Genomic DNA, 18,777 nt, shown 5'->3' with positions numbered 1-18,777 from the left:
CCGTTTTTGCTTTGTAATTCTGGGTTATTGTGTGTAGATTGATGAGGGGAAAAACACATTTAATACATTTTAGAATAAGGCTGTGACGTGACAAAATGTGTAAAAAGTCAAGGGGTCTGAATACTTTCTGAATGTTACTGTATATCAGTATATTAGACTCTCTCTCTCTCTCTCTCTCTCTTGATGCAGTGATGTTGTTTTCATCACTTCTGGTTTAACACTGCCATCAAGTGGTGATTGTCCAAACTGCACCCGTTAAGAAATATATATATATATATATATATATATATATATATATATATATATATATATATATATATATATATATATATACACACTCTATTAAGATAGAGAAAGTGAGAGATAGAGAGAGCAGAGTGTGTGAGAGAGAGAGAGCAGAAAGTGTGAGAGAGAGAGAGAGCAGAAAGTGTGGGAGAGAGAGAGAGCAGAAAGTGTGAGAGAGAGAGAGCAGAAAGTGTGGGAGAGAGAGAGAGCAGAAAGTGTGGGAGAGAGAGAGCGCAGAAAGTGTGGGAGAGAGAGAGAGCAGTGTGTGGGAGAGAGAGAGCAGAAAGTGTGGGAGAGAGAGAGAGCAGAGTGTGGGAGAGAGAGAGCAGAGTGTGGGAGAGAGAGAGCAGAGTGAGAGCAGAGAGAGAGCAGAGTGTGTGTGGGAGAGAGCAGAGAGAGAGAGCAGAGTGTGTGGGAGAGAGAGAGCAGAGAGTGTGGGAGAGAGAGAGAGCAGAGAGTGTGGGAGAGAGAGAGAGCAGAGTGTGTGGGAGAGAGAGAGAGCAGAGTGTGGGAGAGAGAGAGAGCAGAGTGTGGGAGAGAGAGGGAGCAGAGAGAGAGAGAGCAGGCTGAGAAAGCAAAGAAAGAGTAAGAGTGCAAAGAGTGAGAGAGCAGAGAGAGAGAGAGCAGAGAACAAAGAGAGAGCAGAGAGCAGAGAACAGAGAGAGAGCAGAGAGCAGGCTGAGAGAGCAGATAGAGCAGAGAGAGCAGAGAGTGAGATCAGAGAGTGAGAGAGAGAGCAGAGAGTGAGAGAGCAGAGAGAGCAGAGAGAGCGAGCAGAGAACAGAGAGAGAGCAGAGGGAGAGAGAGTTGAGAGAAGAGAGCTAGCAGAAAGAGAGCAGAGAACAGAGAGAGCAGAGAGAACTCTGTTGCTATAGTGAACCTGCATTACAACACTATGTTGCTATAGTGACCCTGCATTACAACACTCTGTTGCCTTAGTGAACCTGCATCACAACACTGTTGCTATAGTAACCCTGCATTACAACACTCTGTTGCTATTGTAACCCTTCATTACAACACTCTGTTGTACTAATTGTACAATTTGTTTAATTCTATTCCACATATTTAATTGTTTTGTATTTCATTTCATATTTGTTCCATGTTTCAACCAGTCGCAGGTCAACATCAACCTGACAGAGGAAACGTTAAATCAATAAACAAACTGTTTTCACAATTAACAGCCTTTTCTTGTTTCAACCAGTCGCAGGTTAACATCAACCTGACAGAGGAAACGTTAAATCAATAAACAAACTGTTTTCACAATTAACAGGCTTTTCTTGTTTCAACCAGTCGCAGGTTAACATCAACCTGACAGAGGAAACGTTAAATCAATAAACAAACTGTTTTCACAATTAACAGCCTTTTCTTGTTTCAACCAGTCGCAGGTTAACATCAACCTGACAGAGGAAACGTTAAATCAATAAACAAACTGTTTTCACAATTAACAGGCTTTTCTTGTTTCAACCAGTCGCAGGTTAACATCAACCTGACAGAGGAAACGTTAAATCAATAAACAAACTGTTTTCACAATTAACAGCCTTTTCTTGTTTCAACCAGTCGCAGGTTAACATCAACCTGACAGAGGAAACGTTAAATCAATAAACAAACTGTTTTCACAATTAACAGGCCTTTTCTTGTTTCAAGGACGTTTTATTATGAAAAGTACAATATATCCTTGTATACTTGTACAACTATGGAGAGTATGTCCAGATATAATTATATATAATTGTACAATTTGTTATTCAACATAAAATACATGTTATTGTAAGAGGTCCTGGGTCAAGGTCACAATTATAGGAAGACGCTCATGTGTGTGTGTGTGTGTGTGTGTGTGTGTGTGTGTGTGTGTGTGTGTTTGTCCAGTGTGTGTTTGTTTGTCCAGTGTGTGTGTCCTGTGTGTGTGTGTGTGTGTGTGTGTGTGTGTGTGTGTGTGTGTGTGTGTGTTTGTCCAGTGTGTGTTTGTTTGTCCAGTGTGTGTGTGTGTGTGTGTGTGTGTGTGTGTGTGTGTGTGTGTGTGTGTGTGTGTCCAGTGTGTGTTTGTTTGTCCAGTGTGTGTGTGTGTGTGTGTGTGTGTGTGTGTGTGTGTGTCCAGTGTGTGTGTGTGTGTGTCCAGTGTGTGTGTGTGTGTTTCTGAGTCCAGTGTGTGTGTTTGTCCAGCGTGTGTGTGTTTGTCCGGTGTGTGTGTGTGAGTCCAGTGTGTGTGTGTGTGTCCAGTGTGTGTTTGTGTGTCCAGTGTGTGTGTGTGTGTGTGTGTGATTTTGTTTGTCCAGTGGGTGTGAGTGTGTGTGTGTTTGTCCAGTGTGTGTGTGTGTGTGTGTTTTTGTCCAGTATGTGTGTGTGTGTATGTGTTTAGTGTGTGTGTGTCCAGTGTGTGTGTGTGTGTGTGTGTGTGTGTGTGTGTGTTCAGTGTGTGTGTGTGTGTGTTCAGTGTGTGTGTGTGTCCAGTGTGTGTGTGTGTGTGTCTAGCGTGTGTGTGTGTTCAGTGTGTGTGTGTATTTTTGTTTGTCGTGTGTGTGTGTGTGTGTGTGTGTGTGTGTTTGTGTTTGTGTTTGTCCAGTGTGTGTGTTTGTCCAGTGTGTTTGTGAGTCCAATTGTGTGTGTGTGTGTGTGTGTGTGTGTTTGTCCAGTGTGTGTGTGTTCAGTGTGTGTGTGTGTGTGTGTCCAGCGTGTGTGTGTGTTTGTGTCCAGTCTGTGTGTGTGTGTTTGTCCAGTGTGTGTGTTCAGTGTGTGTGTGTCCATTGTGTGTTCAGTGCGTGTGTGTTTGTCCAGTGTGTGTGTGTTTGTGTCCAGCGTGTGTGTGTGTGTCCAGTGTGTGTGTGTGTGTTCAGTGTGTGTGTGTTTGTGTCCAGCGTGTGTGTGTGTGTGTGAGTGTGTGTTTTTCCAGTGTGTGTGTGTGTGTTTTTGGTTCAGTGTGTGTGTGTGTTTGTGAGTCCAGTGTGTTCAGTGTGTGTGTGTCCAGTGTGTGTGTGTGTCCAGTGTGTGACCAGTGTGTGTGTGAGTGTGTGTCCAGTGTGTGTGTGTGTGTGTTCTGTGTGTGTCTGTGAGTCCAGTGTGTGTGTCCTGTGTGAGTCTTTGCCCAGTGTGTGTGTGTGTGTGTGTGTGTGTGTCCAGTGTGTGTCCAGTGTGTGTGTGTGTCCTGTGTGTGTCTTTGCCCAGTGTGTGTGTCTTTGCCCAGTGTGTGTGTGTTTGTCCAGTGTGTGTGTGTGTGTGTGTCCAGTGTGTGTGTGTGTTTCCAGTGTGTGTTTATGTGAGTGTGTCCAGTGTGTGTGTGTCGGTCCAGTGTGTGTGTGGGTGCGTGTCCAATGTTTGTGTGTTTCCAGTGTGTGTGTGTGTGTGTGTGTCAGGTTATTATTTTATTATTTACAGGGACACTGAGGAGTCTTCATAACAAAGCCCAAACCCTGGATAGAGGGGCTCAGTGAATGTGGAGGTGAATGTGATCAGGTGGGTCAGTGTGTCAGAGGAGGCTCTATAGAAGGACAGAGTTCCGGCTGGCCAGTCCAGATACACTCCTACTCTGTGGGAGCTGGAGGAGGGGACGTCTATGGTAGTGGAATCCTTATTGTGACAGGCAGAGTAACTGTTGTCAGAGCAGATCAAACTCCAGGACTTGTCATTGTATCCAAGACAACAGTCGTTACCCCCTCCTCTCCTGCTGATTCCTTTATATGTCACTCCTATATCAGCCCCCAGTATCCCACTCCACTCTACCTCCCAGTAACAGCGTCTGACTGGGCGCTGTTACTGGGAGGTAGAGTGGAGTGGGATACTGGGGGCTGATATGTGTGTCTACACAGCACCTGTTTCCAGACCTCAAATCTCTCTGGGTGATCAGGATACGGCTGCTCCTCTGTCCTACATGTCACCTTTCTGTTCCCCTCAGACAGAGAGAGGAGTCTGTTTACTGTGTTTAGGTCCAGTGTGAGATCACAGACATCTGATGGATGAAACCAGACACAATATTAGAAATCATCATCATTCACATTCGAATGTTAACTCACTTTTCACTAATTCATTTAATGTAGATGTTTCTAGGTATCAAAAGGAGAAGTTAAGGTAACTTGAGACTTGTTGAATGATCATATGTTATACTGTATGGTAATATAAAACACACTTATTCACATTAATTACACACACACACACACACACACACACACACACACACACACACTGTCAACGCAACTCTTTGTAAACTTTGGTGTCCCTGATTTCTGCTTCTGTAGAACTACAGGTGATATTTAATATGACCAAGTCAGTAATGATGGTGGTCTTTGACTTTGACTTAACTTGAATTAAGACTTATTCTTAGTCATATTCTTCACAGCAGTCAACACTCACATTTTCTAAGTCCAGGTTTCATTCTGTTCTCTCCACCATGTTCCACACTGTAGCGGTAAGCAGAAGAACAGACAGTCATTGAGGGATACACCTGAACTCACACACACACACACACACACACACACACACACACACGGTCAGCAAATAACTAAGAATGGTTGTCTGTGTGTGTGTGTGTGTCCAGTGTGTGTGTCCAGTGTGTGTGTGTGTATGTGTCCAGTGTGTGTCCAGTGTGTGTGTGTCCAGTGTCACACACACTGGGCACAGACACTGGACAGAAGCACTGGAAACACACACACACACACACACACACACATACACACATACACACACACACACACACACTGGACACATACTGGACACACAGACAGCATATAACTTTGTCCAAGTGTTGGTCAGAATGTTTGTCTTAACTAGCCTGATAAATCAAACATGTCTGATATGAACATTGACATAAACCCTCTACATACTTGAGTTTCTCCAGTCTGCAGTGTGGATCCTCCAGTCTAGCAGAGAGCAGTCTGACTCCTGAGTCTCCTGGGTGATTGTAGCTCAGGTCCAGCTCTCTAAGGTGTGAGGGGTTTGACCTCAGAGTCTCCAGTTTACAGTGGGGATTCCCCAGTCCAGCAGAGAGCAGCTTCACTCCTGAATCCTTCAGGTCATTGTTACTCAGGTCCAGCTCTCTCAGGTGTGAGGGGTTTGACCTCAGAGCTGAGACCAGAGAAGCACAGCCTTCCTCTGTGACTAGACAGCCTGACAGCCTGCAAAGAGTCACATCATATTAAAATCACACTGATATTCTTTGGTGGTGAAAATAGTGACAGTATATTTTTTTCAACATATTCAGATATTCATGTATCATTATTGACAAAATCTAAGTGCGTAGTAGAGAGAAAAATGTACAAATATTTGAGCAGACTGACCCATGAAAAATTGTGAGAGTTACAGAGGCTGCAACAGAACATACTAACCTCTCACCATTACCAATAACAGAGACTACAACAGAACATGCTAACCTCTCACCATTACCAATAACAGAGACTACAACAGAACATGCTAACCTCTCACCATTACTAATAACAGAGGCTACAACAAAACATGCTAACCTCTCACCATTACCAATAACAGAGGCTACAACAGAACATGCTAACCTCTCACCATTACCAATAACAGAGGCTACAACAAAACATGCTAACCTCTCACCATTACCAATAACAGAGGCTACAACAAAACATGCTAACCTCTCACCATTACCAATAACAGAGACTACAACAAAACATGCTAACCTCTCACCATTACCAATAACAGAGGCTACAACAAAACATGCTAACCTCTCACCATTACCAATAACAGAGGCTACAACAAAACATGCTAACCTCTCACCATTACCAATAACAGAGGCTACAACAAAACATGCTAACCTCTCACCATTACCAATAACAGAGGCTACAGCAAAACATGCTAACCTCTCACCATTACCAGTAACAGAGGCTACAACAAAACATGCTAACCTCTCACCATTACCAATAACAGAGGCTACAACAAAACATACTAACCTCTCACCATTACCAATAACAGAGGCTACAACAAAACATGCTAACCTCTCACCATTACCAGTAACAGAGGCTACAACAAAACATGCTAACCTCTCACCATTACCAATAACAGAGGCTACAACAAAACATACTAACCTCTCACCATTACCAATAACAGAGGCTACAACAAAACATACTAACCTCTCACCATTACCAATAACAGAGGCTACAACAAAACATACTAACCTCTTACCATTACCAATAACAGAGACTACAACAAAACATGCTAACCTCTCACCATGACCAGTAACAGCGACTACAACAAAACATGCTAACCTCTCATCATTACCAATAACAGAGGCTACAACAAAACATGCTAACCTCTCACCATTACCAATAACAGAGACTACAACAAAACATGCTAACCTCTCACCATTACCAATAACAGAGACTACAACAAAACATGCTTACCTCTCACCATTACCAATAACAGAGGCTACAACAAAACATACTAACCTCTCACCATTACCAATAACAGAGACTACAACAAAACATGCTAACCTCTCACCATTACTAATAACAGAGGCTACAACAAAACATGCTAACCTCTCACCATTACCAATAACAGAGGCTACAACAAAACATGCTAACCTCTCACCATTACCAATAACAGAGACTACAACAAAACATACTAACCTCTCACCATTACTAATAACAGAGGCTACAACAAAACATGCTAACCTCTCACCATTACCAATAACAGAGGCTACAACAAAACATGTTAACCTCTCACCATTACCAATAACAGACTACAACAAAACATGCTAACCTCTCACCATTACCAATAACAGAGGCTACAACAAAACATACTAACCTCTCACCATTACCAATAACAGAGACTACAACAAAACATGCTAACCTCTCACCATTACCAATAACAGAGGCTACAACAAAACATGCTAACCTCTCACCATTACCAATAACAGAGGCTACAACAAAACATACTAACCTCTCACCATTACCAATAACAGAGACTACAACAAAACATGCTAACCTCTCACCATTACCAATAACAGAGGCTACAACAAAACATGCTAACCTCTCACCATTACCAATAACAGAGGATACAACAAAACATACTAACCTCTCACCATTACCAATAACAGAGGCTACAACAAAACATGCTAACCTCTCACCATTACCAATAACAGAGGCTACAACAAAACATGTTAACCTCTCACCATTACCAATAACAGACTACAACAAAACATGCTAACCTCTCACCATTACCAATAACAGAGGCTACAACAAAACATACTAACCTCTCACCATTACCAATAACAGAGACTACAACAAAACATGCTAACCTCTCACCATTACCAATAACAGAGGGGGTATAATCTTTGTGCCTATGTAACTTTCTCATTATTCTCGATTCATTCCTGATTATTCATCATCATGGTAGCATCCACATGAATGTAGAAGTGTTCAGAAACATCTTCTATTCTTACTGACAATACAAGTGAAGTGACTCCAAAATGACAGGACATTATTCACCATTCAGTTTCTATCAGGAAAACATCTAAAACACAACCAAGACAAACTGCAAATTAATTCAACAAGTTAGTAGAATCACAAGCTTGATGTAATCACTGCAGGCATGGAATATGGGACCAAATACTAAACTTATGACTACGTTAATACACTATAAGTGAATATAACCAAATAATTACGACTTTTCAAATGGGAGAACTACATACATAAAGTGCTTTCATATCTGATAATACTGACCTCAGAGTCTCCAGTTTACAGTGGGGATTCCCCAGTCCAGCAGAGAGCAGCTTCACTCCTGAATCCTTCAGGTCATTGTTACTCAGATCCAGCTCTCTCAGGTGTGAGGGGTTTGACTCCAGAGCTGAGACCAGAGAAGCACAGCCTTCCTCTGTGACTCCACAGCCTGACAGCCTGACAAGGAGATCATCATGACTTCACAAACACACTGTTAAATTAACACCAGTAGTGTAGAAGGACAAAGGCAGATGCATTTGGTTTATTCTCCCAAACAACATATAGATTCATCTTCCGTCTCCTAGAATCGTATGGTCATATTGTTATACTAATGTGAAAATCAATGCATTTATTCAATATGTTTTTCAATATAATATTATATACATATTTATGTAAACATAAATGCATTGATTCATTATATACATATTATATACATATTATAATACATATTTTTCTCTAAACTGAATATTTCTTCCTGATGATTAGTTCTTATATGTCATTTTATTTACTCACAGAGCAGCTCTGGAGGCTTTGACCACTGGCAGCAGCCTCAGAAGACCTTCCTCTGATCTGGAGTATTTCTTCAGGTCAAACACATCCAGCTCCTTTTCTGAAGTCAGCAACACAAAGACCAGAGCTGACCACTGTGCAGGTGACAGGTAGGGTTTTGAGAGACTTCCTGATCTCAGGTATCTTTGGATCTCCTCCACTAGAGAATGGTCATTCAGTTCATTCAGACAGTGGAAAAGATTGATGCTCCTCTCTGGAGAGGGATTCTCCCTGATCTTCTCCTTGATGTACTTGACTGTTTCTTCATGGCTCTGTGAGCTGCTTCTTGTCTTTGTCAGTAGACCTTGTAAGTACTTCTGATTGGACTCCAGTGAGAGGCCCAGAAGGAAGCGGAGGAAAAGGTCCAAGTTTCCCGTCTCACTTTGTAAGGCTTTATCCACAGCACTCTTGTAGAAAGTAACTTTACGCCTTTGTTTGATCCTCGCAAAAAGGTTCCTGGACGTTGATTGCAGTTTGTCTATTACATTCCTATTGTTGATGATGAATGAGAGAAACACATATACAGCAGCCAGAAACTCCTGAATGCTCAGATGAACAAAGCAGTACACCTTGTCCTGGTACAGCACACATTCCTCTTTAAAGAGCTGTGTGCACAATCCTGAGTACAGTGAGGCTTCATTGACATCAATTCCAGCCTCTTTCAGGTCTTCTTCATAGAAAATCAGATTGCCTTTCACAAGCTGTTGAAAAGCCAGTTTTCCCAGTGACAGAATGCTCTCTTTATTCCAGTGTGGACCTGTCTCTTCTTTCCCAAGATACTTTTCATTCTTCTGTTTGGTATGAAACACCACAAGGTGTGTGTACATCTCAGTCAGAGTCTTGGGCATCTCTTCTCTCTTATGTTTCAGCATGTGTTCAAGGACTGTTGCAGAAATCCAACAGAAGACTGGAATGTGGCACATGATGTGGAGGCTCCTTGATGTCTTTATGTGTGAGATGATTCTGCTGGCCAGGTCCTCATCACTGAATCTCTTCCTGAAGTACTCCTCCTTCTGTGGGTCATTGAACCCTCGTACCTCTGTCACCTGGTCAACACACCCTGAAGGGATCTTATTGGCTGCTGCAGGTCGGGTAGTTATCCAGAGGAGAGCAGAGGGAAGGAGATTTCCCTTGATGAGATTTGTCAGCAGAACATCCACTGAGGTTGACTCTGTGACGTCCCAACAGATCTTGTTCTTCTGGAAGTCTAGGGGCAGTCGGCACTCATCCAGACCATCAAATATGAACAGAACTTTGTACTTGTCGTAGTTGGAGATTCCTGATTGTTTGGTTTCCATTGAGAAGTGATTGAGAAGTTCAATGAAAGTGTGTTTGTCCTTTTTCATCAAATTCAGCTCCCGAAAAGGGAATGAAAATACAAATTGGACATCCTGATTTGCTTTTCCTTCAGCCCAGTCCAGAATGAACTTCTGCACAGAGACTGTTTTTCCAATGCCAGCAACTCCCTTTGTCAGCACAGTTCTGATACGTTTGTCTTGTCCAGTTAAGGGTTTGAAGATGTCGTTACATTTGATTGCAGTCTCTGGTCTTGCTTGTTTCCTGGTTGTTGTCTCAATCTGTCTCAGCTCATGTTCATTATTGACCTCTCCTGTTCCACCCTCTGTGATGTAGAGCTCTGTGTAGATCTTATTGAGAAGTGTTGGGTTTCCTTGTTTAGCGATCCCCTCAAATACACATTGAAACTTCTTCTTTAGATTAGATTTGAGTTCACGTTGGCAAATCACAGCAAGATCATCTGAATGAAGAAATAACACAGAGGATATTAATATTATGTCTGTTTTAATGCCTACGGTATTGTAGGACGGTTATAAAGTTGTAAATTATAATAATTTCTTCTCTAAACTGACTGTATAAATGTGTAAATGTTTTCATAATGCATTACAGACTGGTGTGACTGATTATATTATTATTGGTATTATTGACGGTATTATTAATGTCTCTCTCTCTCTAAATGAATCACCACAACACATCCCTGCTGCTACTTGATGAGGTCACTAGGTGTTGTGTTAAGGCTGCTACAATATCATTGAGTTACACAGCTACTTTAGCTGTACTTTAGCTACAGCTTTTAAACGTTATAAAACAGCATTCAACATGAGGCAGACAGATCTTACATTTCTCCAGTGTGTCAGACTGGTGTGACTGATTATATTATAAATTCTCTCTCTCTCTCTCTCTCTCGCTCAATGAATCAACACAACACATCCCTGCCGCTACTTGATGAGGTCACTAGGTGTTGTTTTGAGACTATGAAATATACTTATTCATGTCAATGAGGTCCTCCTAAAAGCAGCCAACCAGTCACTAGTCCCTTGGTAGTCCTCCAACCAGTCACTAGCCCCTTGGTAGTCCTCCAACCAGTCACTAGCCCCTTGATAGTCCTCCAACCAGTCACTAGTCACTTGGTAGTCCTCCAACCAGTCACTAGTCCCTTGGTAGTCCTCCAACCAATCACTAGCCCCTTGGTAGTCCTCCAACCAGTCACTAGTCCCTTGGTAGTCCTCCAACCAGTCACTAGTCCCTTGGTAGTCCTCCAACCAGTCACTAGTCCCTTGGTAGTCCTCCAACCAGTCACTAGTCCCTTGGTAGTCCTCCAACCAGTCACTAGTCCCTTGGTAGTCCTCCAACCAGTCACTCGCCCCTTGGTAGTCCTCCAACCAGTCACTAGTCCCTTAGTAGTCCTCCAACCAGTCACTAGTCCCTTGGTAGTCCTCCAACCAGTCACTAGTCCCTTGGTAGTCCTCCAACCAGTCACTCGCCCCTTGGTAGTCCTCCAACCAGTCACTAGTCCCTTGGTAGTCCTCCTAAAAGCAGTCAACCAGTCACTAGCCCCTTGGTAGTCCTCCAACCAGTCACTAGCCCCTTGGTAGTCCTCCTAAAAGTAGCCAACCAGTCACTAGCCCCTTGGTAGTCCTCCTAAAAGCAGCCAACCAGTCACTAGTCCCTTGGTAGATGGACTTTAGAGGGTCTACACCAGAAGTTAATGGGTATAGGAGGAAGGTATATATTGGAGGGTCTACACCAGAAGTTAATGGTTATAGGAGGAAGGTATATAGTGGAGGGTCTACACCAGAAGGTAATGGGTATCTGTAGGAGGAAGGTATATAGTGGAGGGTATACACCAGAAGGTAATGGGTATAGGAGGAAGGTATATAGTGTACTAAGCTTGGAATGTGTTGGTGCAGGGAAGTGATTACATGTGGCAGGATTTGATAGGGGGAGAGAGCCATGGATTAGTGATGGAGGGGGGTCAGATGAAGTGAGGAAGAACAGATATCACTAAGGTTTGTATAGCAACATAGATACATTGGCTGTTCGGCTGCGGAGGAGGAGACTCAGCCTAGGAGAAAGGGTTAAATATCAGTGCTTGTGTCAGATGTTTTGTTGTCTGAATAACAGCTGTACCGACCCCTTGGGAAGAATTCAACTTGGTTAAAGCTTCTCTAGTGTCCGTGAGTTATTTACTCAGAAAAATTACAGTGTTAAGGCTGCTACAATATCATTGAGTTACACAGCTACTTTAGCTGTACTTTAGCTACAGCTTTTAAATGTTATTAAACAGCATTCAACATGAGGCAGACAGATCTTACATTTCTCCAGTGTGTCAGCAAGCTCCTTCTGGTTCATTTTCCTCAGGACGTGCAGTGTGATCTTCAGAGCCCCCTCTCTGGCACTGCTCTCCTGCTGCTCATCTTCAGCATCCACCACTTCCTTATCCTGCTTCTGACTCTCAAAGCCTTCTGGGAGTTCTGGACTAAGAATCCTCTTGAACATCTTCAGCTCGTTCTTCACAAATGTCATAATTTTCTGTTCAAGCATCTGAAATAAATAAAGTAAATAAGTTAAGCAAGAGAATAAATGCTTTCTCATTAACACATTAATGAATTATTGACAGATCAACTTTACTTGAGGTAAACAAAAACAAATGTACATAACAGGACCACATACACTGAATATGGAGGCCAGGTCTGTTTGATGACTCTGGGAAGACTGACCACTGAGAATCTCTGACTCTGATCTCTCCTGTTGGTTTCTGTGGACAAAACATGAGATTACATCTCCTCATCCAGGGAGTACACACACACACACACACACACACACACACACACACACACACACACACACACACACACACACACACACACACACACACACACACACACACACACAGAGGGAATGTTGTGTTTGTTTAATATTGTTTTAGGACTATGAAAATGGACAAAATGATTAGCCTATGGATTATGAAAACAACAACAATAAATGGGAAAATGGGAGAGGAGAAATGACTAGAGACAGTGTTGTTTAACTCACTGACCAGGACCCATGAGTTCTTCTTACCTTTGTTCAGTAGAAAAGTCTCCCTTTCTAAAGTTTATAGGTTGAACCATAGACCAGTCACTCTTCATGGAAACACAGCTGGGAACAGGGGAGGCTGGTCTCTCCTGCTTGATTGGTCTTCAACACAACAGAGACAAACATTACATCTCTCATCTACTCTGAGCTCAGATGGGGAAACATAAGAAGAGTTTCACAAATAGAACTGACTTCCAGACGTTAGTTAACGCGCGAGCAGTGTGTCATTTTTAATGACGAAATTAATTTAGCGTCGCGAGCGTTGTAGTCAGTCTGTCAGCCCCGCTAAAAGGCTGGTGTCGTTACTCTGCCTTCTCCGGGGGCATGTTGAGGTAAATTTACTAACCGGGAGGGTTGAATTATGTAATTTATTAGAGGGCTGGAAGACGCACTCTCGAGGGTGTTTACTCACAATATCAGATATTAAGATGATTTTTATAATGAATGTATACTGAGGTTGAGGTTCTGACTAGTGATTATTTACCCGGGGTTCAATACCTGCTATTGAGGCGCCCTGAAAATAATATTCAAAAGTTTGGTCATTAGACACAGAGGGGTTAAACACTAAAGTTACCGTCCATCTAGTGAAGAGAGGATAACCGGACAGAGGTAGCCAGCATCCGTCAACGAGAGAGGGAGAAGCCTCACTGGGATTTAACAGGTGGAAGAAACAACCGGGGAGCTCCATCGGTCCACAAGAAATGCAGACAGCCGGTGATGATGTAGTGGTAGCTATGGTAACTAGGATGCTGCTGGTAGAGTAGCTAGCTAGATTACCGAGCTGTACCGACTAGCTAGGATAACTAGGATGCTGCTGGTAGAGTAGCTAGCTAGATTACCGAGCTGTACCGACTAGCTAGGATAACTAGGATGCTGCTGGTAGAGTAGCTAGCTAGCTTACCGAGCTGTACCGACTAGCTAGGATAACTAGGATGCTGCTGGTAGAGTAGCTAGCTAGCTTACCGAGCTGTACCGACTAGCTAGGATAACTAGGATGCTGCTGGTAGAGTAGCTAGCTAGCTTACCAAGCTGTACCGACTAGCTAGGATAACTAGGATGCTGCTGGTAGAGTAGCTAGCTAGCTTACCTAGCTGTACCGACTAGCTAGGATAACTAGGATGCTGCTGGTAGAGTAGCTAGCTAGCTTACCGAGCTGTACCGACTAGCTAGGATAACTAGGATGCTGCTGGTAGAGTAGCTAGCTAGCTTACCAAGCTGTACCGACTAGCTAGGATAACTAGGATGCTGCTGGTAGAGTAGCTAGCTAACTTACCGAGCTGTACCGACTAGCTAGGATAACTAGGATGCTGCTGGTAGAGTAGCTAGCTAACTTACCGAGCTGTACCGTCTAGCTAGGATAACTAGGATGCTGCTGGTAGAGTAGCTAGCTAGCTTACCTAGCTGTACCGACTAGCTAGGATAACTAGGATGCTGCTGGTAGAGTAGCTAGCTAGCTTACCGTAGGAGTACCCGTACTGAGTCAATGTGCAGGGTACCAGGTAGTTGAGGTAATAATGAGACTATAAGGAGTACCAGTACTGAGTCAATGTGCAGGGTACCAGGTAGTTGAGGTAATAATGACACTATAAGGATAACCAGTACTGAGTCAATGTGCAGGGTACCAGGTAGTTGAGGTAATAATGAGGCTATAAGGAGTACCAGTACTGAGTCAATGTGCAGGGTACCAGGTAGTTGAGGTAATAAAGAGACTATAAGGAGTACCAGTACTGAGTCAATGTGCAGGGTACCAGGTAGTTGAGGTAATAAAGAGACTATAAGGAGTACCAGTACTGAGTCAATGTGCAGGGTACCAGGTAGTTGAGGTAATAAAGAGACTATAAGGAGTACCAGTACTGAGTCAATGTGCAGGGTACCAGGTAGTTGAGGTAATAATGAGGCTATAAGGAGTACCAGTACTGAGTCAATGTGCAGGGTACCAGGTAGTTGAGGTAATAAAGAGACTATAAGGAGTACCAGTACTGAGTCAATGTGCAGGGTACCAGGTAGTTGAGGTAATAATGAGACTATAAGGAGTACCAGTACTGAGTCAATGTGCAGGGTACCAGGTAGTTGAGTTAATAATGAGACTATAAGGAGTACCAGTACTGATTCAATGTGCAGGGTACCAGGTAGTTGAGGTAATAATGAGACTATAAGGAGTACCAGTACTGAGTCAATGTGCAGGGTACCAGGTAGTTGAGGTAATAATGAGACTATAAGGAGTACCAGTAGTACTGAGTCAATGTGCAGGGTACCAGGTAGTTGAGGTAATAATGAGACTATAAGGACTACCAGTACTGAGTCAATGTGCAGGGTACCAGGTAGTTGAGGTAATAATGAGACTATAAGGACTACCAGTACTGAGTCAATGTGCAGGGTACCAGGTAGTTGAGGTAATTGAGGTAATATGTACATGTAGTTCGGGGTAAAAGTGAGTAGGCAATCAGGAAAGAGAATACGTCTCCTCATACAGGGAGTGCACACAAACACACACACACAGGGAGGGAATGTTGTGTTTGTTTAATATAATAACAAATAATAATGTTTTATCCCACAAAATGCTATTCATCTGCCTCACTCTCAAATGTTGTCTTATAAAAAACTTGAAGTTGCAAAACTTCTAATTGCAGTAGATGGCAGCATAAGAACACAAACGACATTTCACCACGATAGTTTTCTCCCTGGATACACCACCATTTGGCTCTATATTTTCAATAAATATTTAGCAATTAAAAGTTATTAATTCACATACAGATATTGGTGAGGCAGCTGAGAAATAAAGTATATTTTTCTCATTAATTCCTTAGATCTCAAACCTGCCCTACCTATCCCATTCCAGTTGCTGCACTTTCACATAGAGGTTACCAGGTCACCCAGTTCAAACCACATTTGAAAAATAAAACACATGTGGCTTGTTGATCAAGTGTTCTGCCTTGCAATAATAAATATAATAAAATAACAAAACAAAAACAGCAAAATGCTGAGACAGGTTTTGATTAACAAAATATTCAGTGATATTTAGTACTATAATGGTATTTACTAACATAATATTATTACTAAAACCGTTTCTAAAATAATTAGGGTTAATGTTCATGCTAAAATAGGTAATACGTAGGGTTAGATGCTGATGTAAAAAGGGCTTTATAAATACATTTGATTGATTGTTATTTTCAGGGTTTTTAAGGTAAAAAACAGTATGGGTTTATAGGTCTCTTGCTCCTCCCTGTGGCCTTCTGTGGGTACTACATAACTCATTCACGACACCTGCTTGGCTCATAATCTGAGGTAGCAACTGCGTCAGATCTACAAATCAATGAGCTAGACCTGCTACAGTGGGTAATATCGAGCTTTTTATTATTTATGTAAAACAAATAATCATAGTTTTTTAAAAACAATATTTTGCATCTAGGCACATTCTCAAAGCGTCTCAGAATAGAAAATTGGTCCTATAAATTCTGAGAATAAAGACATTTTAAAAATATGGGTATAAATTAAAGCTATGCATGAAGTCTCTAGTCCCACCTAGTCGGCAGATATTTAGGACACCTGGTGAGCTGTCCTAAGTAGTTAAGAGTTAACAGCAGGTGTCCTAAGTAGTTAAGAGTTAACAGCAGGTGTCCTAAGTAGTTAAGAGTTAACAGCAGGTGTCCTAAGTAGTTAAGAGTTAACAGCAGGTGTCCTAAGTAGTTAAGAGTTAACAGCAGGTGTCCTAAGTAGTTAAGAGTTAACAGCAGGTGTCCTAAGTAGTTAAGAGTTAACAGCAGGTGTCCTAAGTAGTTAAGAGTTAACAGCAGGTGTCCTAAGTAGTTAAGAGTTAACAGCAGGTGTCTTGATAATACTATAGAATAATGCAGTGAGTCAGTGGTTCCTGAGCCACATGTAATTGCTTTGTAGTAGTTAAAAATAATGTTTGATATTTGATATGATCAATACATTAATAATATAGACCTACATGCAACAGTATGTCTTGTGCTTTTGGCAATGATTTATGTATAATAATTACAATAAGTCATACCATTTATATCTGCATAGCATTTTGTCTTCATTTTGGCAGATTAACTCAGGTTTTCGCCCAGCAGCTAAGGAGTTGGTGCTGTGGCCAAAAGGAGGCTGGTTCAAATCCCGGACCGGGAAAAAAACCACCAGAAGTGATCAGATGACTGGAAGGCTGCTGGGTTCACATCCTCTGAACATTAATCTTCACCAGAAGTGATCTGATGACTGGAAGGCTGCTTCATTCACATCCTCTAAACATTAACCTTCACCAGAAGTGATCTGATGACTGGAAGGCTGCTTCATTCACATCCTCTAAACATTAACCTTCCGTTGATCAGAACTCTAGAGGTTCTTCTTCACTGAACCCAAAAAATATATATAATGTTTTAGTGGTTCCATATATTAAGGAAGTGATAGAAGCCTTTTTGGTTCTAGAAGGAACCTTATTTTCAAATTGGGCAGTTGAGGGCGAATAAGAATTTGTTCTTAACTGACTTGCCTCATAAAACATAGTTAAAAAATGATCCTAAATTGGGAAATTGAAGGCAAAATATGTGTTTGATGAAAATGAACATTGTAGGCAACATTATTGGCAAGGGACTTAATGCCTACTATGCCAAAGCTATTTAGAGTTGTTAAACGGGTGTGCAGAGTGTGTTGATATAACGGTAATATTGTCAAAATTCTGCTTGTAACAACGATAAGAATTGGTTAAAAAAAATTACATTCCATTATATTAGGCAATAATTAAGAGTAGGCAAAGTGGTCGTGTCGTGAAAATTCTATCAAATGTCTAACATTGCAACGAGTACAGTGCCGTGGAACCCCTGGAGTACCTCCACAGACCCCGGATTGAGAACCCCTGCAGTACCTCCACAGACCCCGGATTGAGAACCCCTGCAGTACCTCCACAGACCCCGGATTGAGAACCCCTGCAGTACCTCCACAGACCCCGGATTGAGAACCCCTGCAGTACCTCCACAGACCCCGGATTGAGAACCCCTGCAGTACCTCCTGATTTAACAGATGCTCTTATCCAGAGTGATTTACAGTAAGTGCTTTCATCTTAATTAAGATAGCTACGTGAGTATATATATATATATATATATACCCATCTAAAATCTATTAGTTAAAAATCTGAGAACAGTAATATTGAAGGTACCCATAGCAACCATTTCTGATTAAAAAACAAATGTGATGCATTTTGGAAATAAACTCAAAATAATGATAATGATATCAAAAATGGTCATCTCACCTCTTAGCTTTGGTGTCATGTTCCCCAGAGAAACTCATTTTAGAGGCAGGGCCCCCCTCCTCTCTCTCCCCAGAGAAACTCATTTTAGAGGCAGGGCCCCCCTCCTCTCTCTCCCCAGAGACACTCATTTTCGAGGCAGGGCCCACCTCCTTTCTCTCCCCAGAGAAACTCATTTTAGAGCACTGACCCCTAAACAGAGATCCAAAATATTGTTTGTGGTTAACACAGTAATTATTTAATGTCAATTGTTATCATTTATTAATTTTCTCTTATAAAACATTTATTAACAGACACAGAAACAATCAGATGATTTAATGCAATCACATGAAAACGTAGTTGTGACATTTCATCTCCATGGTAACTGTCAATAATAATAAGTCACTGTTTGTTAAGGTAGTTATAGACAGTACAGCAACAATAATAATAATAATAATAATAATAAGTCACTGTTTGTTAAGGTAGTTCTAGACAGTACAGCAACAATAATAATAATAATAATAATAAGTCACTGTTTGTTAAGGTAGTTATAGACAGTACAGCAACAATAATAATAATAATAATAATAATTCACTGTTTGTTAAGGTAGTTCTAGACAGTACAGCAACAATAATAATAATAATAATAATAAGTCACTGTTTGTTAAGGTAGTTATAGACA

The 18,777-nt window shown here is 41.7% G+C and overlaps 1 protein-coding gene across 1 annotated transcript; it reads right to left on the bottom strand.

The window, feature by feature from the left end:
- Positions 1 to 2,676: 2,676 nt before the first annotated feature.
- LOC139421697 (NLR family CARD domain-containing protein 3-like) lies at positions 2,677 to 18,248 on the bottom strand. Its single transcript, XM_071172804.1, has 11 exons — positions 18,121 to 18,248; positions 12,855 to 12,971; positions 12,465 to 12,549; positions 12,107 to 12,335; positions 8,460 to 10,257; positions 7,950 to 8,123; positions 5,094 to 5,384; positions 4,624 to 4,670; positions 4,056 to 4,222; positions 3,625 to 4,023; positions 2,677 to 3,584 (listed from the first exon to the last, which is right to left on the bottom strand). Exons 1-10 carry the CDS (start codon positions 18,246 to 18,248, stop codon positions 3,646 to 3,648), a joined length of 3,414 nt encoding a protein of 1,137 aa, XP_071028905.1. The 3' UTR covers positions 2,677 to 3,584; positions 3,625 to 3,645.
- Positions 18,249 to 18,777: the final 529 nt, after the last annotated feature.

The sequence above is a fragment of the Oncorhynchus clarkii genome, chromosome 12 (assembly GCF_045791955.1).
Source record: "Oncorhynchus clarkii lewisi isolate Uvic-CL-2024 chromosome 12, UVic_Ocla_1.0, whole genome shotgun sequence".
NCBI classification, from domain to species: Eukaryota; Metazoa; Chordata; class Actinopteri; order Salmoniformes; family Salmonidae; genus Oncorhynchus; species Oncorhynchus clarkii.
The sequence above is the reverse complement of the archived record's forward strand: the minus strand, read 5'-3'. Positions and strand labels throughout refer to the sequence as shown.